A 22,754-nucleotide genomic window follows, 5' to 3' on the forward strand; every position below is an offset into this window, starting at 1 on the left:
GCATTGTGGAGTTACATATATGAGACTCCCACCTGGCCTCTCAAGATTACAGAAATGGTCAAACCCATTTAGGTCTTGTGCATGGTAAATACTGTGTACCAGTTACTAAATTCAGATGATCCCAGTGTGAGCCAAAGTCATGAACACTTAGTTTTTCCTATAAATTTTGAGATACTGACCTAGGACAGGATGGGTTAGGTATCCACTGCTCAACCCATAGAGTTGGCAGTTTCAATTAGCTTTACCTTAAAAACCCAGGCTGGCCAGTGCTTTGCAAGCTTCAGCACTTGGAGTCCTGGGAGGCAGCGATCTCAGTGATAAAATGCAGCTGACCTTCTGGTTTGAATTCCTGTCCCTCCACTCATTGTGTAACTCAGCAAGCCATAATCTCTCTGGGCCTCAGTTCCCTCATCTATAAAATGAGGTAATAATAGCATCTAGCTCATGGTGTTTGAAGATTAAATGAGCCAGTACATGAAAGTACTTAGAAGAGAGAGCCTTCAAATAGTGAGTGGGCAGTGATGTAGCTCCCATCGCTAGCCATGGGGCACGCAAGCATGGTAGGTGTGTGCTCCTGCTCTTATACTGAGCTTGTCTGATGCACAATGGCCATGCAAACCACACACTCAGTTGGAAGGAATCTTATTGCTATGAGAAGAGAACATCATAACTAAGAAGGGCTAATATCCTGAAAAAAACTTGTATCCAGTAAGAAAAAGCACTTTCATAGAAACTTCTTATGGACTCCCACAAACAGCATACCAGGGAGGTTGATATTTTCATTATCCCCATTTTTTTTTTAATTCATGACAGTCACACACACAGAGAGAGAGAGAGGCAGAGACACAGGCAGAGGGAGAAACAGGCTCCATGCACCGGGAGCCCGACGTGGGACTCGATCCCGGGTCTCCAGGATTGTACCCTGGGCCAAAGGCAGGCGCCAAACTGCTGCGCCACCCAGGGATCCCCCATTATCCCCATTTTATTTTATTTTATTTTTTTTATGAATATTATCCCCATTTTAAAGCAAAGAACTGAGGCCTTGAGAAAATAAGTAACTAGCCCAAGTTCGTTCATCAGTTAATGTCAAAGCAGCATGAGAACCTAGCTGTGGGTAGATTTTGTTGTCCTCTGCCTGCAAGGAGAAAGAAGGGTGAATATCTACCTGGAAGCTCAGACACAATATGCCAGGGCCTGAGCCACAGTTTGCTTGTGAGTAGATCCCTCATCTCTACAAGAGACTGTGTACTCTATAGTCTTGTTCCAGGAATCTTCTCCAGACAGTTGTGGATATCTATCTGTTAGCAACAACAAAAGATCTGCTTTAAAAATATCTCTTAACAAAAGTTATATCAACAGTATACTTTGGCTATAGCACCAGAGACACTCAGGGTAAGTTCATACCTCCTTTTCCTGGGGGAAGGAAGACCTCAAGGAAGCCCTGGCCGCATGTGGGAAGGGTTCCTACTGGAGAGTTGTGTTGGGGCTCATGCAACTCTCCACCCAGCTCCACTGCTCACCTGACCCAGCTCTCATGCAGTGAAGGTGTGTGTGTGTCCAAGGTGATGGAAACTCTCCACAGATATTACAGGTTCCCGGTTGTGCAGGCAGCTTCCTAGATGGATATTTACAGGCTAGCTTCCCCAGTGGTGTTCTCAGGGCTGACTACAGACTCACTGCAGAGGAGGGCATTGGGTACTGGGGGGGCTGACAACCACCCGTGATCCCCTTTCCTTGAAAGGCTATGCTCACTTTCACCAATTCATCTTTGCATGTGCTGTTCCTACTCCCAGAAAGACCATTTTTCCCTGTTGGCCTGGTTCTCTCTTCATTATCCTCTCACATTTAGTTGATACATCAACTTTTCTGAGTGCCCACAGCCCTCTGAGTTAGGTGTACCTCCTATGTTCTAGAATACCTTCTACCCCTGTGCTTGCTCTTAGGAGGCAACTATTGCATTTGAGGCAGAGACAGGTGCTAGGGCAACAAGGGTGAAGAGTCATTGTCTCAGGCAGCAGTTCACAGTGTAGTGGGGACAGGGGATGGTGGGAAGAGATCTATCTATCTATCTATCTATCTATCTATCTATCTATCTATCTATCATCTATCTACTTATCTATCTAACAAGAGAGCTGTCAGAGTGTAGTATTTATGATTCAAGTATGGACAGTGGTGTTTGGGAAAATCAGAAAATATTTCTTAGATGAGAGAACATTTGAATTGTCCTTTGAATAATAGGTAGGAGCTCAACAAAGGGATATAGGGCTGGAAAGGACATTCCCAGCTTCAGGAATCAGTCAAAAAAGGTGTGACACATTTGGCAAAGGGAGAGAATGTTACTAGGTCTGGAGCATGGGTGGACCAAAAGGGAGGATGAAGTAAAGTTGGAAAGAGAAAAATACTTTATAAATACAAGGTCCTAGGCTTCCATTACCAGGCAGCATTAGTCATCATATGCATGTAATTTGTGAAGGAAGCAGGTTTGGAGCGGGCACTCACATGCATCTCGATCTTAGTTGCAAATCTATTCAAGGGCATCAAGGAAGCCATGCCTTCAGGTATGGGTTCTGCTGATTTGATGGGACTCAGACCTCTTACATAGAAACCAAGATCACAAACTCCTATACCTACAAGGCATGTGGACACCACAAATGAGTCTATCAGGCTGATGGGGACTGTGGCAAAAGAGAAAGTTTACCCCATATATAGAAAGAACTAATTCAAAGTAAGCAAAGATAGGGTAATCCTGGGAGGCTTAGTGGTTGAGCATCTGCCTTCAGCTCAGGTCATGATCCCTGGGCCCTGAGATCGAGTCCCACTTCGGGCTCCCTGCAGTGAGCCTGCTTCTCCCTCTGCCTTTGTCTCTGCCTCTCTCTATGTCTCTCATGAATAAATAAACAAAATCTTTAAAAGATAAGTAGGCAAAGATAATCATAACAACTTATCAAATGAAACCCATCTGTGGGCCCTATTTAGCTGTGATATTTCTGAAGAGCTGAGATCATTTGAGTTGTACCATCTCTTTTCCAAAATCATCAAAGAATATTTCAACCAAATTGGAATAAGCAACTAATCCAAATTTGAGTAGCTCAATAGAACTCCCTGGTTCTTTCTAAGTGTCTGGGGGAAATAGACAGGGTCATCTGATGGTTTTTACATCGATGTCAGGACACATCATAGACTTATGTGTTCAAAGCCCATGCCTCCTTGGAGGGACCCACTCCACCAGGACCCAGCCCTCACTGGACCCTGGGACTACATTAATCTGGACTAGAAAAGAAATTGAGGGAGAGGGAGGGAGCGAGAGCGAGAGAGAAAGAGAGAGAGAGAGAACACGCGCTAAAGAACAACAAACATCTACATCTACAGCTGGACAAAGATAGACTTGAAGGTTAGACTGTTAAGTGGAAAAAGTAAAAAAAAAAATTCCTGAAGGCTGCCCCGCAAGTCGCTCTGTGCTAATTTGCCTTGTGGGTCCAGCCTGCCGGCCAGCCTGATGACCCCACGTGCTCACCATGGAGTCCTAATTGAACCACCATCCCCTAGCCTGCGCTGGAAGTAATGTGCGTTAGGAAAATCAATCCATTTGTAGGGGGAGAAACCAGACTGGTTTCCTGCTACTGCTCATATTTTCACTAAAACCCCATTTTACTGGAACCAACATTGAAAAAACCAGCACATTTTATTCAAAACAAGGCAATATTGGTATTGACAGAGCTGCAGTGATAATGAGGACGATCAATTTTCCCTCCTCCATTATGGGGGTATTGAGCAATTTTGGAGTAAACTTGTGGCATCATTAGACAAGATCAGCATTTCTCCCTTTTGAAAACTTTTGCTTTTTTTTTTTTTTCTTTCTTTCTTTCTTTCTTTCTTTCTTTCTTTCTTTCTTTCTCTTTCTTTCTTCTTTTTTTTTCATATTTAGATTTTAAGTAACTTTTCTCTGGTGGATAAAAAAGAAAAAAAAAGGGGGGGAACAACAAAAAAAGAAAGCCAAAAGTCCTCAAAGCAATAAGTGAAATGCTGGTAATAAAACTGGAGATTCTAGACATTTCTTTTTATTTTTTATTTTTTAAGATTGTATTTATTTATTCATGAGAGACACAGAGAGAGTCAGAGACACAGGCAGAGAGAGCAGCAGGCTCCAAGTAGGGAGCCCGACGTGGGACTCGATCCCAGGTCTCCAGGATCACACCCTGGACTGAAGGCGGCGCTAAACCGCTGAGCCACCGGGGCTGCCCTAGACATTTGTTTTTAATTCTTATTAATAATACATTGTGATGTTATTTTTGCATTTTGCATCATACAGACTGTCTCCCCAACTTTCACCCCAAATTAAGACTGCAATTACCAAAGAATCCAGGTTCTGGAAGAGGGAAAATTCAAGGCAAGTGAGCAGAGGCTCTTTTTTTTGTTCTGAGAGGAGTAGGTGAGAGGAAAGGCAGAGGTGCAGGCTCTGGGATGCAGGGAGGGATGCTAAGAGCAGCAGAAGAAAGATCTGGGGAAGGGAGTCAAGTAGGTTGGGTAGATTTTCATGTGGAAGAACTCAAAGTGAAAGCGATGGAATTGTTTGGTGCAAATGAGTTTTGGCATTTCTGCCTTTTGTCTCTGGTCCCCACTAGGCTCTACATTGCCTTTACCAATTTATACTAGCTGTGCCAATACCGCAGTGACAGGGAAGGAACTGTCTCAGGCCATTCAGGCTGCTATAACAAAATACCATAGACCGGGTTATAAACAATGGAAACTTATTTCTCATAGTTCTGGAGGCTAGAAGTCCAAGAGTATGGTACTGGCAGATTCGGTGTCGGGTCAGGGCCCACTTCTCCACTGACAGCCTTCTTCTTACTGTGTCCTTATATGGCACAAGGCAAGAGAAAGTTAGAAGTGTTACTGAAGATATTGTAAAGATGGAAATTTCACTAAATGCTGTCAATTTGAGACAGGAGCTCTAGGAGATGTGCTCCTGGAAGGAGGAAGTGAGGGCGAAAGGTAAGATGTGTAACTCATTCAGTTTTTTTTTTAATCTAAAAACTGATGATAACAGTGTAAATATATATCCCACTACCTTTTAATCCTTGAAACATATATAATACTAAGTGTTGTTTGCGGCCTGTGGACGAATGCCATCTTACTAATTTCTGTTCCTTAGTGATACAAACATGCCCTTGACCACTGTGTTGGGGGGTTTTCCCAAATCACAGCACGTGTGAGGAGGAGATGGGAAGTGAAGTGATCCTGACCATGGAGTCTGGGGTCAAAGCCAGGCTCTGCCCTTGCCATGCCCGTTTCTCACTGTGCTGGGATTGTCCCTTCACCTGTAGCCTGTGATTCCCTTGAGAGCAGGGACACTGTCTTGTTATTCTTGAAATGCCTAGAAATTTACCCAGAGCCTGACATTGAAGAGGTGGTTAATAACTCTTTTGAAGGGGAAAGGGAAGAAGGGGAAGCAGTGAAGGACCCCAAGAAAACTTTCATGGGGGTGTGTACATATCATCAGATGGTCTGCAATTCGATGGGACTAGAAGCCAGTCATCATTAGAATGAGATTATTCAAATTAGTGCTTTTGTGGTTACTCATGGCTTTACACTGGTGGACTAACCAAGATATGGTTCATGTTGTCAGATCTCTTTCCTTGAACCCAAAAACAAGGGCAAAGATGTGCAACATGAAAAGTATGCTAGGCCTCAGCTCAGGTTCCTGGGAAGTAGAGCCGAAGACGGGTACAGGTACATCAGCTCCATCAAGGGTGGGACTCAGGGGAAGGGGAGTGAAGGAAGCAGATGGTGCAGGGGAAGAAGCTGAGTGAGGACGTGCAGTCAGCTGAAGTCCAACCTTAACCTGAGCCCACAGGGCAGGGCTCTCAGGCATGAATTGTACCACAAAGACTGAAGGATGTGATCTCATTGACTACTGTCTGGTGTGTATGTGTGCATGCGTGTGCATGTGTGCACATGGTACATGGATGTGTGTATGTTTGCATGCATGTGTATATGCACACAAGTATATGTATAGCTGTGTGGGCATGTATATATGCGTGCATGCCTATGTGTGCACACGTACATGTATGCATGCACATGTGTATATATGTATACATGGGTTCATGTGTGCATACACATTTGCATGTGTGTGCATGCATGGACAGATGGGGGGACATAGCTCCTGGAGAGGGCAGCTCCCACTTAGGGGAGGGCAGTTCTCCAGAGAAAGGGGAGCGCTGATGGGTACACCCATCTGGAGAAGGATGCTGCATTCATAGCATCCACTGCAGGAAAATTCCATTAAGTTCTAACTGGTATCCCTCTCACTTTTTTAGACAATATCATATACAACAGTAAAAGAGAATATGAGCAGTCCTAAGAGTTTTCATAGAGGAACTTCGACTCCCACCCCAAACACCCTGACTTCTACTCCAAACTGTATTATTTGGAGAGGCCTGGGAGTTCCAGGGGTTTATACTTTTACAAAGAAAAGGAGGTTGCAAAAACAATGTATTTGGCTCACAGACGAACTGAGCTTACTCTGTGCTCTCTTCTGTGGATTTCAAGGACATAAAGATGCTGAACTGACTGGAAAACTAATAAGGGCAAGATAAGACCACAGGTGTTTCTGTCTGAGAGGTGGACGGAGGGCAGTTGGAAAGTGTGTGGGGGGGTTGACAGCAGGAGGCTGAAGGCCCTCGGCACAGGAACTGCGGCTGGCATTAGCCTGGGGGTTGAGTGTGGTTTGGTGGGGCCACAGCCAGTCCACGTGAACACTGCCTCCAGGCCTGCCTCCTGGGCCACTGTACCTCTTATGTCAGGGGTACGGACTGAAGCACAGGACTGTGAGATGCCCAAGAGAGGCGCAGCCAAGGGCCTGCCCAGCTGCCTCTCAGAGACACAGACTGCCATCTGTCTGGCCCAGCCTTCCTACCTTTCGAGAGAGGCCACATGTCTGGACTTTTACATAAAATCTCCAGATCTTTAAATATTAGCAGTTCATTCAGAAACCACTTAAATATTGCCTGGGGCAGACACCATGTCTCTAGGACAGATGTAGCTTCTCACAGGCCAGTTTGCACCTGTTTTAAGCCTGTACCTCTTTGGCAGCTGACCCCAGTGGCCCCCGTTCCCCTGCACTGGGCAAGAGTACATCTGAGAACCCCCGAATCAGATGGGGTACACTGAGAACAGGCTATGTAGGTGCAGTCGCCTGACCCCCACAACCTTTTTGAGGCCTGGTTAGGGGTCTTTCCAAGTTGCCCACAAAATATGCTGACCTCAAGGGCTCACTGCTTGCTTTTGCTACCTCTTAGCTTTCGCAGGAGATCCAGTGCTCCATGGCCAGTCACATCCAGTCCCTGGTGAAATCGGAGAAGAACCGTCAGGTCATGTGTGAGGCAGGGATGCTCAGGACCCTTGTAGCCTCCTGCCGCAGAGCCCTGACCGCCAGCCCCAGCCCCTTGAACTTGGGCCTTATCAGGATCTTTGAAAAGCTTGCCTCCCAAGCCATTGAACCAGATGTATTAAGGTACTGTGTGCTGTGTATTAAATGGTGCTGAGCTACTGATAGCTGGGCTCAGGTACAGTGGGCAGGTCACAGGGACAGGGCATGCACAGGGACAGGTCTCCCTGTGCCCCGTCTTGCCTCTCCCTTCTGCTGGGGGTGACCCTTCCTGGCATGGGACATCCTTGGGTCCACATAGACAGTGGGCAGGCCCACAAAGCAGACTTAAGCCCTCCCACGGAGCTGATGGCCTTGAAAGGAAAGGACAATAGTAAGAGGGTTCTGCAGACAACACAGATAGCATCGTGGGGGATGCTGAGTGGGCAGCACCAGAGCTACTGGAAAGCCACCGTCAGAAGAGTGTGTGTAAAGGGTCAGGGCTGCAGGGCAGTGAGGGGCTTAGGCCTGAGGCCTGTGCAGGCAGGCATTCATGGGACCAGGAGAGGAAGGAAGAGGGCAGGTGAGGATGCCCTACTGAGAGGGATGGGGGTTGTGAGGACTTGACACCCTGAGAGGCTAGCCTGCAGGGAGCTGGGCCAGTGTGAGTAGGGCCAGGCCTCCTGGCAAGGAGAGGGTCACAGGCAGTGTATCTTCTGGGGGCCTTCCTGTTGGCAGCCCCTTCATGGAGCCACCTGTTGCCTGGAAAGCTGAGAAGGAGGGAGATGCACAGAGCAGAGCTGATGGATCAGACACAGAACAGTGTAGTATAAATTCCTTATCTCTTCAAGGTCCGATTTGAGGCTCCCAGCTAATCACTGGTTAAGTCAAAGGCACCTAAACATGCTAGCTCTGTGGTCTCGGTGCCAGGCCAGGGACACTCTGCTTCTGGACGGTTTGAGGAAAGGTTTCCGGGCAGAGAGACAAAAGCATGGAGGAGGGGCTCGGGAGCACCTGGATTTAGGAAGGTATTCCAGTGAACCGGAGAATGCTTCCACCCATGAAAGGTCTTCACTTCTTTCTCTCGTGTGTTATGATACCTAGACAGTTTCTCGGTCTTGGGATGCCTCCGCTTCCGTCAGCTGCAGTGAACATCCTCCATTTATCTTTTGTGAACAGAGGGGACTCTGGAGGCTCAGGTGAGGAAAGAAGAGAGAATACGCATTCTGTTTAAGGGAGCCTTTACAACAGGTGGGAAGCAGATAGACTCAAAAAGTGGTACTGCCTGCTGCTCAATGGAGTAAATGAGGAAAAGCAGGATTGGTGGTCCCAGAGAAAGCCCAGATCTAGAAGGAAAAGGATGACCCCGACCCTCCTATAAGATAGGGGATGGTGAGTGTGTACTTGACCCCTTTGGGTGCAGATCAAAGAAATAGCAATAGGGTTTCCTTCATGACACACTGTGTGTCAAGTACCCAGTGTTGCCCCTGGACAGACATGCCAGTGATGGCTTTTTGCACAGTTCACAGCTCATGGGTTGGGTCGGGGATCAAGAGGCCAAAGCACTGGGCGGCTCCCTAGTATCAGGCATGGTCCTCAGGAGGCTGCTGGCTCCAGGAACCAGCTTAAAGAAAAGACAGCTGTGACGGTACTGAATGTGAGATCACATAAGGACACAAAGGCAAGGAGGCCCAACTGAAGAGCATGGATGGAGAGTCAGCCTGTGCCGGCAGCCAGGTGCAGGGAGCAGAACTTTCACAGAAATAGGCTGTCAGGAGTGGGAACGTCATGGAGCGACCACCAGTGGGGCAAGCCAATGACAGCAGCAGCAGATGGTGTGCTAGAAAGTAGGGTGGGGTGGGTGTGGGGAATGGTGGACTGAAGGGGGAAGAAGTCTCTAGGAGGAGCATGTTCTCACTGCAGTTTAGGGTGAGTGAGTCAATAGGGAGCCGCCGCACGGTGGTGGTGAGGTTAGCCTTCCTTCTGGGCTGTTGCAGACCCCCTGGGGCTGTTGTCAGAGGAGCTGTGGATATGCTTAAATGGGGATGCCCCTCTACTTTTGCTTGTTGCCTCAGGGTCCCAGGCTATAGCAGCAGGGACTGCTGAGGGTTCCACGGGCACTGTTCTGGATGCCGGCCCATGCTCAGCAGTCACCCAGACCATCAGGCCCTCAGGGACGTCCCAGGGCTCGGCCACTGCCCTGCAGACCTCGATGAGCCTCATCTCCATGACCTCCCCACGCAACCTGCAGCCTCTGAGGGCGGCCCTGGCTCCATCGTTCGTGGAATTTGACATGTCCATGGAAGGTTATGGGTACGACAGGCTTTCTTATATTTGGAATGCACTTTATTAATTTCCCAGTGCCTCTGATGAATTATAATATTGATCAAAAAACTGTAGTCCTCACCAGCTCTCACCAGCCAGGAGCATAAGATGTCTGGGTCAGGGGCACCTTGTCTCCTCTGGCTTCTCAGGGCCAGTGTCCTACGCCCCGTAGTGCTATGACCTTCTACTTGCCCTGGAGGGCCTGCTTTCTGGAATGCCCTCCCTTTCAGGATCCAGCATAAATTCCATCTTTTAAGGCCCCTGTATGGGCATCAGCCACTTTCTGTCCTCGGTGTAAGAGGGAGTGAGGCCCCTGCAGAGGGAGATAGGGGAGATGTCATGGCCAGAAGTTGGTGTGCGGTTCAATAATCTGAGATACTTTTCTGTTTCTAGCTGTTTGTTTATTCCAACTCTGTCTACAGTTATGGGAAGCAGCACAGAGTATCTGGTCTCTGGAGGGATTGGGACAGGTAGGTGATTCTCAGCAGCTTCAGTTTGCTGAGCTGTCTTCACCCTGTCTCCAGAATAAGTGCTGAGGGAGCCTTGATTTCAGATTTCCACTTGGCATTAAGGAAAGTGGGAGTCTTCCTTGTTTCTGTGTACGTTTCATCCTTAGAGTTTGTCATGCTTGTTTTAGGGCAGGAGGATCCTGTTTATCATGTGTCCCAAGGGCCCAGCCATGACTCTGCATCCAGTGGGGACTCAGTGAACACTTGTGGTCTCAGTTGGTGATTTGATGGCTGAGTCTGGGATGTATTCATTTAGTCAGTGATTGACAAATGTCAAAACCAACACCTCACTCCACCCTGGGCTCTTTCTGAAAAAGACTATAAGTTCTATGTGGATGGCCATCTGATCGACCAGGGCCTGGCAGGCTTTGCGCAGCACTGTGCTCAGCTAAAAACTGGCTCGGCAGGGCAGGGCAAGCACCCAGCGCTGTCTGAGCTAGGCACCCTAGCTTAGGAGAACCAGGGTCTCACTGGGATGGTGGGTGCTGAGGAGCCATTGCATTCACAGCCTATCCACGTGGGATACCACATCTGATTCTGCTAATTCATGGAAGATGGTGGGCCTGCTTTGTGTTGCCAACCCTGTTATGGGTCAGGAGGACATGAGTTTCCCTATGATGGATACTTCCCCATACAAGGTTCAGCTGAGCTAGGCTGATGTCCTCTGCCTCACATTGCACACTCTGCAGCTTTAGGTCAGCCAATGGTGACCAATTACAGAGTTGTGCCCCTCCTCCACTCCTTTAGCAAGGTGGCATAGAATAATAGATGAGAGAATTGGAGAGAGGCTTCAGGGATCTATGGGAATATGGGAATATGACTTACTCCTGTGAGAATATGAGTGAGTATATGTGAGTACATGAATAAAGGGACAAGCTTCTGTGGCATGGGGTAGACATAAAGTGGATATGAGTTAGATGAGGCCACAGAGCTGGCACACAGTAGGGCCACACATGGGCTGAATCAGAGCCACAATGAGTCTGGACAAGATTGCAAGGCAGGTGAAAGTCTAAGGGTATGCTTGTATTCTGACTCCAGGTGCTGCCAGGTCATTCCCTCCACCCCGGGGCCTGACCTTCTCCTGCTGGTTCCTGATTGGCAGGCACAGCACAGTCACTGAGGGCCACCCACTGCGCTTCCTAAGCCTGGTGCGTCACCTGGCTAGGACCGAGCAGCCCTTTGTCTGCTTCTCTGTCAGCCTGTGCCTGGATGACTTCTCCTTGGTTGTGTCTACAGAAGAGAAAGAGTTTCAGCCCCTGGGTAAGGTGTTGGGAGCTGGAGCTGTTTTTGCCCACACTTGGGGGAAACGGAGCTAAGTTAGCAGCTCTCGGCATAAGAACCTGGGAGCTCAATCCTTTAGTAGTTGGTGACTGGTCCAGGCTCTGTTATTTAGAGCTCCACCTGGCTTTCTAAGTTCATCCCTCTATGTTGGCCAGAAATGGCCTGTTCTTCCTGTGTGCCCTGGGAGTGTCACTGTTTCATAGGGAAATACCCAAAAGGCCCCAGAGGTAACACGACATCATTGTCACAGAGCACAACTGCCTATTTCCTCCTCCTTCTTAGGACTCCAGGGCAAATGTATGTCACTGCAGAGGAAGTCTCCTGGGGTAGACCCCAAAACCTGACTCCTGGGTTTGACTCCTGCTGCATGACCCTGGGCAAGTTACATAACCTGTTTGTGCCTCAGGGGGGTAGGTAAATGGGGATGGTTATAGCACTTACCTCACCAGGGGCTGTGAAAAAGAAATGAAGTGACATTTGTAACCATCCTTAATCCAGTGTTTGGCACAAAGCAAGATCTCAAGCAATGATAGTTGCTGTTGTGGTTATTTTATGAGGAGGTCTAGGGCATGGCTCCTCTGCATGAGGCCCTGTTCTCCTTGGTTGCTGCAGTGTGATGCTGCATGCAAGGCATGGTGTCTATGTTCTCTTGCAGATGTCATGGAACCCGAGGATGACCCTGAGCCTTCTGCTGGACGCCAGCTTCGGGTCCGATGTGGCCAGCTGCTGGCTTGTGGTCAGTGGCACCACCTGGCTGTGGTTGTCACCAAGGAAATGAAAAGGAATTGCACTGTTTCCACCTATCTGGATGGACAGATCACCGGCTCAGCCAAGGTGAGCTAGTCACCCTGAGTTCCGCTTGTCCCACTGCTGTACCTTCCAGCTGCAATACCTGGAGAGGTCTCAGTTCTGTTCTTTGCTCTCATTTGGCAGCAGGGCTAGTGTCTAATGAAACTCTCCCTTGCTATCAGAATACTTGGCTCAGCTCAAACATGAGAAAAGCCCTAAAAGCAATAAAATGAAAATCCTTCAGAAAATGGAATGAAAGCCACACAACCAGAGCAGAATGTGAAACATGGAAATAGGAATAGTGGTGAGAGAATATGAAGTCCTAGAGTGAACAAGTCTTTTCACATTTTAAGTTGTGGATTCCCCAGGAAGGTCTGTGCAGGGTCTAAGGTTCTACTTTTCCAAGAAGCTTCCTGATGAATCTAATACAACTGTCTGCACACTACACTGAGGAGTCAGGCACCAGAGCTTGCAAGGACGCCAGCAGCATTTACCAGATTTACAGCAAGAATGAAGAGAGAAAAGTGGTTCCCTGCTTAGAGAAGGCAATGGAATGTGAACACATAGCTGGAGAAGGTGTCTCTTTACTGCCATTTAGAGTCACCTGAAGTCCTGAGGCATGAGGGAGAGGTAGCTGGGAGATGAGGGACATAGCAGGTGTGCTCCAGCATCCACTGTTAGAGATCCTCAGAGAAGCCAGAGAGAGAAGGGCCCAGAAGACACCAGAGAGCAAGTGCAGCCAGAATTTCACCCAGGTTCCATAGAGAGCATCTCAATCTAGGCTGCATTCTAGAATCACCTGGAAATTATTTTTAAAGTTCTCTTGTGCAGGCTGCTCCTAAGATCAATCATAACAGAATCTCTGTGTGCAGGGTAATTTGGTAATACTTTCAGAATTTCCCAGGTGATTCTAATATTTAGCCAGAATGGAGAATCTTTGATTAATAGGGTTTCTCATTTCCATAGTTTGACATTTTAGGCTTGATAATTCTTTGTTGTAGGGGGCTATTCTATGTACAGTAGGATAGATACTTAGCAGCGTCTGTGGCCTCCCTAGATGCCATAGCATCTCTCTCTCTCTCTCCAGTTGTGATCACCAAAAATGTCTCCAGACATTTCCAAATGCCCTCTATGGGGCAAAATTACCCCATGTTGAGAACTATTAGGTTAAAACAACCTAAATTCAATATAACACCTAAAGATGAATGCAATACTATCTTCTAGTATAGTCATCTTACTAAAAAAGGACAGTGGTAACTAGAAAGATTCAGCAGGAGCGTTACAAAAATAGGTCTTCCAAGACATGAAGTTAACTCTTTTCTTAAGTTATTGACAGTACTAGCCTTTCTTTCCTTCTTCCCTCCCTCTTTTCTTCCCTCCCTCCCTCCTTCCTCCCTTCCATCTTTCCTTCCTTCCTTCCTTCCTTCCTTCCTTCCTTCCTTCCTTCCCACATTAAATATTTTGGAGCACACATTCTCTGTTAGGTACTGTTTTAGGTACTAGGAATTGTTCATGCTCACCACCCAAATACCTCCAGGAATGTGCATATAGTATAAAACAAAAGTTAGATTTATTAAGCTTACTGTAGCAAGATGCTCTACTCCATGGGATTACAAGGACTTGGAAGGAGCTTAGATAAGATTAGGGCTTATTTTAGGTGATTTGAGGGAGGATTCAGGAAGTGAAGGTTGGTTTATTCTCAACTGGGTGCTGCCAGAAAGAGAGGGGATTTGATGCCTGTGTATGTTCAGAATTTTTATATACGAAGTAGGAAGAATGGAGCAGGTTAGAGTTGTCACTGGAGAAAAAGCAGTAGTCACTCACGTTAGCCAGGATGGGAAGGGTGGTTACTTTTGTGGTTGCATCAGTGTCTTTGTTTTTGTCCAGGCATGATTACAGTGTGGGCTTGTTTGTTTTTTTTTTTTCTTCTTTTGCAAAATGTGTTGGCAATCTGTCTTGTTTTATGGAATAGGTGGATATTCTGTGAAATAGTTCATGTACTTTGAGGCTAAGAAAGAAGTCCTATTGATGTTGGGACCTTGCTTGCACCTAGCACAAGGGATGGTACACAGGAAGCACGCAATTAATATTTGATGAACTGCATTGAATTTACAGCCACAAGGAGGAACACGGACTAGATGATAGTGTAATGGAGTGAATTGGTACGTGGATGAACAACTGACCTCATGGCAGCTAAGCCAGAGTCAATTAGCAGGAAGGTTGGCAATGGTGTGATGCCATAGGGATATGCCAAAATACGCCATGGGGAATGACCAAGGCTTGAGTCAGACAGAGTGGACTTTCCAAGATGATCTCAACAAGGTGGTTCAGGATCAGCAAGTGAAATTTAATTGGGATAAAAGTGAAGGCCTGTGTTTAGATGCAGATATCTGCTAAGCAAGAACAAGATAGGAGACATTAGGTTGGGGATGACCTAGCTTAACGATGGTTCTCTAGTTTAGAGGGAAGGTAAGTTCAGTTTAAAAAGTGAGGAGTATTTCAAGAGTCTAAATTGAGCAAAATGATGGGAGAATTTGAGACATCTTATGTTTGTAAGTCAATGCAGATGGTGCAGTGAGTATATGCTGTAGGAATTTGGGGGAAAAGGCAAGCCAGACTGCACGGGTGGGGCAGAGCTTCAGTGAGGGAGAGCAAGAAGTCCTTGCCTGTCAGGAGTGGAGAAGGAGAGAGAGCACAGTGGACCCCACTCTAGGCACGCCTGGTGACTGAAACTTGGTTTGTTCTTGTTTGAAAATTTCATTTAATTGGTAGAAAGACTACCTCTGAAATTGTATGACTTCTCATTTGAAAAATATGTACTTCTATACATATTTATGGATATGGTGATTTTATAGTTATTATAAAAATTATATAAATACATTTTGAAATAACTGAAAAATATTGGAAAGAAGAAAGAATGCCTGTGTTCCTTCTATCTTACCATAGTTTGTATTGTCTTAGTTTTTTCCCTTTAAAGAAATAGTTACAAATTTACTGCATAGAAAATATTGTATATTGGGCGGCCTGAGTGGCTCAGCCCCAGGGCGTGGATTGAGTCCCGCATCGGGCTCCTGCGAGGAGCCTGCTCACTCCCTCTGATTGTGTCTCTGCCTCTCTCTCTCTGTTTGTACATACTTTCTGTACAAACAGAAAACAGAAAATCTCTGTTTCTCTCTTTTGAAACAGAGATTTCAAAATCTTGAAAAGAAGAAAATATTGTATATTACTTAAGTTTTAATATTAGTTAATATTTTTTATTCACAAAGCTTTGAAATTATCATTTTAAAATTTGTGATACTCGTGAACTAGTTTTGTTTTATTCAAATTTTTATTGAAATAATTGTAGGCTAAAATGTAGTTGTAAGAAATAATAGCAAGAAATCCTATGTACCTTTTACTTAGTTTCCCCTCAGTGGTGCATCTTATAAAACTGCAGAACAATTTCATAACCAAAATATTGATGTTGATACAATCTGCTAATTTATTCAATTTCCCAGTTTTATTTGTACTTGTGTATGTGTGTATGTGTATGTGTATGTGTATGTGTTCTACACAATTTTGTCACATGTGTAGGTTTCTGTGTCCACGACTCCTGCCAAGATTCAGAGCATTTACATCACCACAAAGCTCCTTAGTATTGCCCTTTTATAAAAACTAAGACTACAACCACTCCCACTCACCCACACCTCCCTCCCTTATTCCTGTCCCTAACCTTGGCAACCAATAATCTATGATGTTGTAATTTCAAGGATATTATATATATATATATATTAAACTGTAGAGTATGTGATCTTTTAGGATTGGCTTTTTCAATCAGCATAATTCCCTGGAAATTCATCCAAATTATTGCAGTGTGAAACGGTTAATTCCTTTTTATTGTTGTGTAGTATTCTGTGATACAGATGTGTATGTAACTATTCACTGATTGAAGGACATTTTGGCTGTTTCCAGTTTTTGGATATTACAAATAAAGCTATATGGATATTTTTTCTTGTTTTTTTGTCTTCTTTATTTTGCTGTGAACATTTGTGTACAGGTTTTTGTGTGAACTTCAGTCCATATTTCTCTAGGATAAATGCCTACGAGTTCAATTGCTGGGTCATATGGTGATTGTGTGTTTAGTTTTATAAGAAACAGCCAAATCATTTTCTCAGAGTGACTGTACCATTTACATTTCCCAGCAGCAATGAATGAGTGATCCAGTTTCTCTGCATTCACTGTGGTCGCTACTTTTCTTATTAGCTATTCTGATAGATGTATAATGATCTCATAATGTTTTTAATTTACATTTCTTTAATTGCTAATGAAATTAAAAATCTTCTCAAGTGCTTATTTGCCATCTGTGTATACTCTTAAGTGATGTCTGTTTATGTCTTGTGGCCTTTTTCTAATTGGATTGTTTGGTTTTTCCTCTTACATTTTAAGGGATTTTCTATATATTCTAGATACTAGTCCTTTGATGTGTTATTTGCCAAAGAATTTCTTCTAGTCAGTAGCTTAAGTTCCATCTTCTTTCTCATAGGAGTTTGTAGAACAAAAGTTTTTATTTTGTTGAAGTATAATTCACCAAATTTTCCTCTTATGACTCCTGCTTTTGGTGTCAAGTCTAAGAACTCTTTGCCTAGCTCTAGATCCTGAAGATTTTCTTCTGTGTTTTTTCCAAAAGTTTTCTAGATTTACATTTAAATTTGTGATCTCTTAGGAGTTAACATTGGTAGGAGGTGTGAAGTTTAAGTTGAAGTTAATTTCTTTCCTATGATGTCCAGTTGTTCCAGCAACACTGGTTGAAGAGGCTATCCTTCCTTCATTGAATTGATCTTGAGCCTTCATCAAAAATCAGTTTGGCACATTTGTATGGGTTTATTCCCAGATTCTATATTCTAGTTTACTGATCCATGTACCAATACCACATATCTTTTTTTTTTTTAAATTTTATTTATTTATTTATGACAGTCACAGAGAGAGAGAGAGAGAGGCAGAGACACAGGCAGAGGGAGAAGCAGGCTCCATGCACCGGGAGCCTGACGTGGGATTCGATCCCGGGTCTCCAGGATCGCACCCTGGGCCAAAGACCGGCGCTAAACCACTGCGCCACCCAGGGATCCCCCAATACCACATATCTTAATTATTGTTGGTATGTAATAAGCTATGTAACAATATTAGTTAGAAAGGTGCCTCACTTAATTCTTCTCTTTCTAAAAAGATAATCAAAATCACTCTCCTTTTTTAAAAAAGGAGACGTAAGCTATTTATTTAGGGCTTGTGTCTTCAAATATAAATTTTAGAATTAGCTTATCTGTATCTACAAAAACCTTCTGACATTTTGATGGGAACAGCATTAAACCTATAGATCATTTAAAGGAGAAATGATATCTTTACTGTGTTGAGTTTTCCTATCCAGGAACATGGTATGTCTCTTCCACTTATATAGGTTTTCTTTGATTTCTTTCATCATCTTTTTTGAACTGTTAGTATATAGATTTCATATATGTTTTATTAAATATTTCATTTTCTTTTGAGCAATTGTAAATGTTGTGTTTTTAATTTGGGTTTCTTCATATTCATTGTTAGCCTATAGAATGCAATTGATTTTTGTATGTTGATCATGTATCCTATGAGCTTGCCAAACTCACTCATTAGTGAGTTACACATTTTTTCTTTTTTGTAGATTCCTTGGAATTTTCCACATGGACATGTCATTTGCAAATAGACATAATTTTATTTCCCTTTCTAATTGGATATGTTTGTAATTATTTTAGTACATAAAACTTAATGGATGTGCAAATAGTGGACATTTCGGTTCTTAGTTGAATGACTGGAACAAAAAAGATAACTATTTTAGTGGCTCTTAATATTCCTTGTCAAATTTATTTCCAAAGGCATAGTGTCAGTTTTTTACTCCCACTAGCATTTTGCAAATGGTTTTTTTTTTTGCATTGTTTCTCAGCTTCAAGAGTATGCTTTTTAATGTTTATAGCTAAAATAAGCTTTTACTTTGAAACAATAAAGTGTATCATTTTATACCCATGGTATATTTGTTTAATTCTGAGGTTAAATCTCTCCCTTTCCCTTCCACCCCCATCCTTTTAATTTTAACAGATGTTGTATATTCAGGCCTTACCGGGGCCTTTCCTTTCAATGGATCCATCTTCATTTGTGGATGTTTATGGATATATTGCCACCCCTCGAATTTGGAAACAAAAGTCATCATTAATATGGCGTCTTGGCCCTACATACCTCTTTGAAGAAGCCATCTCAATGGACACTCTGGAAGTTATTAACAAACTTGGCCCAAGATACTGTGGTAACTTCCAAGCTGTGCATGCCCAAGGTATGGAGTGTTTTGATTTATAATGATCTCACTGATATTATTTTTTAAATGGACATCCAGTTATTTATAGCATATTTACAAAGAATAAACTCAGCATAGGTCAGTCATTAGGGAAGACCTCTGTAATCGGATCATTATAAATTTACAGCCCAACAGAAAATGTCACAGAAAAGGAAATAACAATATCCTTTGGATTTCAACTCCAAAGCCCATAATGGAGGAAAATGGGTAGGTAATACCATCAGCAAAGAAAGAGAGAAGAGAATGCGATAAATAAGTTACATTCCTTTTAATGAAGAAGCTTTTTAACTAAAGTACACTGTTGTCTTCAATTATTAAACAGGCAGACAAATACATCCACATTTCCATTATTGATTGCTGGCTGTTCAAGCAGGGAGTACTGCTCTCTGTGCTCCATCAAGTCAAGGGGGTCAACTCCCATCTGGGAAGAATGATGAATGAATTTATGTACAGAAGCTGTATGCATAGTGAAGGGCGGCTGAACACTGTAGAGTGTTTCTTCTTCAGGCCCCATGTCTTCTTCAAGCTTCCATTTCCTCTGGCAAATGGCACTGGCCAGAGCCATGCCATGAGGTCAAGTCTAGAGCCAAAATTTTGCTGACTGGCTATTCAGGCCATGCCATTCTAATAGCATGTGTGCCTCTCCTTGACCTGGGGACCAGGGTGCTCATTCCAAGTGAAATGTTTACCATGGCATGTAGCTCATTGAAAATCTTAGGACTTTCAGCCCAATCTCTCTCTCCTTTTTGTTTTTTGTTTTTTTTTTTAATAAGTCAGCTTTCTTATCACTTAACATTTTGGTTTTGGAGGGCGAGGTTATATCATCTCCTTAGTAGATGTTTCAGGCTGTAGTGGTTTCACAATTTGAATGCCTTTATTTTATATTAGAATTAATCCTGTGAGATTTATCGAGATTTATCCACAGTTTCCTGTAAGTGTCAGAAAAGCACAGATAGGGGCAAACATGTGACATAAACATACAACATGCAAACATACAATATATCAACATTTAAGACAGTCTCTCAGTGATAGCTTCGCCATATAGCCATAGATATTTATTTTACTGAGGTTGTACTTTCTTTTCTGTAAAGAGAGTAGAGATGATCAAAGATGTATTGTTTTAGGACTGGACCTTGATGTGGAAGCGATGCCTCTGGTTGCAGAGGAAAGGGTTTCCTTTGGCCTTCACGTAGCCAGCTCCTCCATCACCAGTGTTACAGACATCAGAAACACTTACAGCGAGGTGGACAGCCGCTTGATTGCCAAAGAGGTAGGAATTCGGCCTTCACTGTTGCCCTCTTTTGGAATCATGATCTCATAGTTTGTTTCAGTTTTCAATGCTTAAGTGAACACTAATTCATGTTCGTGCATGTGTAGACAGATACACAATGCTGCCCATTTCATTTGTTAAAATATCATATGCCCCTCCACCCATTAGCATCCCCTGAGACTAAACCCTTTATTTATAATTGCTCAGAGGAGAAAGTAGATGCTCTTTTTTTTAAAAAAAAGATTTTATTTATTTATTCATGAGACACACACACACAGAGGGAGAGAGAGGCAGAGACATAGGCAGAGAGAGAAGCAGGCTCCATGCAGGGACCCTAATGTGGGACTCAATCCCGGGACTCCAGGACCATGCCCTGGGCCAAAGGCAGATGCTTAGCCGCTGAGCCTTCCAGGGATACCCAGAGTAGATGCTCTTTATTCTTCACTGGAGAATAGGAACAAATGGAATTTGAAAAACCTTTGGTGACAGTGAAAATACTATTGAGCTTCTCTTTTCTGATGCTACTGACCACCCCCCACCCCAACACTGCAAAATGTTCTGGGAGTTGCCATGTTTATTTTAAACAGCAAATGTGCAAGACAACAAGCAGACATGTTTATAGATGAAGATGCCACTAGGTAAAGTCTTTCCTAATTCCTGTAGAGAGTGCTCTTTTGCTTAACATTGATGCATTTGAGCTGATTTATTTACATTCTCTGCACCCTCACAGACAGAGGGCCATCCCCTTTACTGAAGAGGAGAGATCTGGGATGAGGTCCTATTGAGCACCACAGTGGTGCCTTACCCACAGAGGACCCCAGACTCATCCACTTAGCCCTGTGAGAATGGTGAGGCTGGGGCATGCAAAGGCTGGATGACATAGACTGAGAAGGAGGCAGACTGTTTCACCTCCATATGTCCTTCGGTCTACCTTGCCCTTATTAGTTCTTCATGGTGACATGCAGGACATCTGCAGCACAACTGTGTAACCAAAGCTGCTCCCGCATGACTAAGCCACAGCCCAGGAGGCAGGACACAGAGCCTGAAATTTGACTTCAGTCTTTCTGACATTGATTCCTTTGTTATTTATTCACTGACTTTCTCTTACTGAGTGCCAGTGCTGGACCAGGCCTTGGGGGTGCCTGCCTTCCAAGACCTCACAAATAAGACCTCCTCCATTCCAGGAAAATTTCTTCAGACTAATTGTTGCTCATTTCTCTAGATGAACATTTCATCCCGTGACAGTACCATGCCTGTGTTCTTGCTAAGAAATTGTGCGGGCCACCTCTCGGGTTCTCTTCGAACTGTTGGAGCTGTAGCTGTGGGCCATTTAGGTAGGCCAGGCCTTGACCTTTTACTGCTATTTGGGAAGATGGGTGTGTGGCTGTCATTGCTTGTGTAGCCTGGACTTCTGAGCAGCTATCCAGTAAGGGTGAGATTTGGAGAGTTAGCCCTGTTGGAAACTTGGCCTTCCACGTTGCATAGAAGTCAGTTCACCTTGCTGCATCTGGCAGTTGCTACTGAACTCAGCTACTAATCAGGCTGGCATGTATGCACAATGGAGCTTTCTAGTGGGCACAGTGGGGGCCTTTTGACAGAGGCAATAGTTGTAGTTGTGTGGGTAAAAGCAATAGCTAGTGACTGCTGGTTGTCCTGTAGTTGGGCAAGAGCACAGCGGAGAGTTGATGCAAGGTCCGATCTTGCAGGACCTAGAGAGCAGACAAGAGCCTGAGATTGTCAGAGCAACCAGTGGCCTAAGGCTCTGAGAGCATGTGGTTCGCCCAGCACTGTGGGCTACGACAGAAGCAGTGATCTGAAATCCTCTGGGCTGTTTCCGCTCTTTTTGGTGACCCAGGAAGAACTCAGTGTAGGATTGCTCAATGAGCTAAGACTTTCAAAACTCCCACCTTTCCTCCCACTCCTAGCCTGTTCCATGCTCACAGGCCCCTCTACTGTGAGTAGACAGCGCTGGCAGCTCTTTTGTCCTTGAAGTTTCCAGGGGAAAGCCATTGCCCTGAAGCTGCAATGTATTGATGAAATGCCCCTTTGTCCCACCTAGGCATAAGGGTGTTCCACTCCATCCCAGCAGCCAGCAGCCTGGACTTCATTGGCGGGCCTGCTATCCTCCTGGGCCTCATTTCCTTAGCAACAGATGACCATACCATGTATGCGGCCATCAAAGTCCTGCACTCTGTCCTGACCAGCAACGTCATGTGTGATCACCTGATGCAGCACATCCATGGGTACCAGGTAATCCCACCCTCCCATCTGAGCCTGTAACTCCCCAAGAGGCTGTTATTCCCAAGGAGCAAGGAGGAGCTTCACTGGCCCTAGTGGACTTTCCCTCCATGGCAACTTTTGGAGAAGGGAAACCAAGCAGAAGGGTCTTGAGACCAGTGTCACCACAGCAGAGGGCTGAGTGATAGCCAAGCAGAGAGGGACTTTGACCAGAATGGGGGTGCTCACCTATATACTTGTACCTTTTGCTGAATTCAGGAATCATGTGTGATCCACCTACTTTGCACCTAACACGATGGCTAGGAGCCTGGGCAGAGGAACCAGGGTGCTCGGTTTGAATCCTGCCTCTTCTTCAAACTTGATATTTAATCTTAGATGAGTTACCTACCCTCTCTGCCTCAGTTTCCTCAATAGTATAATATGGATTATCTCGCTTCCTGTGTCCTGGGGTTGTAGTGAGCACTAGACCATTTAATTCAAGTGGAGGGTTGAGCATTATGTCTGTGCAGAATAAGGGCTCTGTAAGTGGCTGCCATCTCTAGTTCTTAATCTCTCTGTGCCCCAGTTCCCCTATCTGTAAAATGAAAATAATATTAGCACTTATTTTGTAGGGCTGTGATGATT

At 44.7% G+C, this 22,754-nt stretch overlaps 1 protein-coding gene across 1 annotated transcript in view; it reads left to right on the forward strand.

The window, feature by feature from the left end:
* Positions 1–22,754, forward strand: part of WDFY4 (WDFY family member 4) — a 284,669-nt gene that overhangs the window by 72,441 nt on the left and 189,474 nt on the right. The window contains exons 14-23 of the mRNA XM_055345541.1: positions 7,299–7,513; positions 8,471–8,565; positions 9,442–9,679; positions 10,085–10,161; positions 11,239–11,460; positions 12,137–12,315; positions 18,370–18,601; positions 19,747–19,892; positions 21,115–21,226; positions 21,952–22,142. Coding sequence (XP_055201516.1) covers positions 7,299–7,513; positions 8,471–8,565; positions 9,442–9,679; positions 10,085–10,161; positions 11,239–11,460; positions 12,137–12,315; positions 18,370–18,601; positions 19,747–19,892; positions 21,115–21,226; positions 21,952–22,142 — 1,707 coding nt within the window. The remainder of the gene's footprint in view (positions 1–7,298; positions 7,514–8,470; positions 8,566–9,441; positions 9,680–10,084; positions 10,162–11,238; positions 11,461–12,136; positions 12,316–18,369; positions 18,602–19,746; positions 19,893–21,114; positions 21,227–21,951; positions 22,143–22,754) is intronic.

This window comes from Nyctereutes procyonoides, unplaced genomic scaffold, assembly GCF_905146905.1.
Source record: "Nyctereutes procyonoides isolate TBG_1078 unplaced genomic scaffold, NYPRO_anot_genome, whole genome shotgun sequence".
NCBI lineage: Eukaryota > Metazoa > Chordata > Mammalia > Carnivora > Canidae > Nyctereutes > Nyctereutes procyonoides.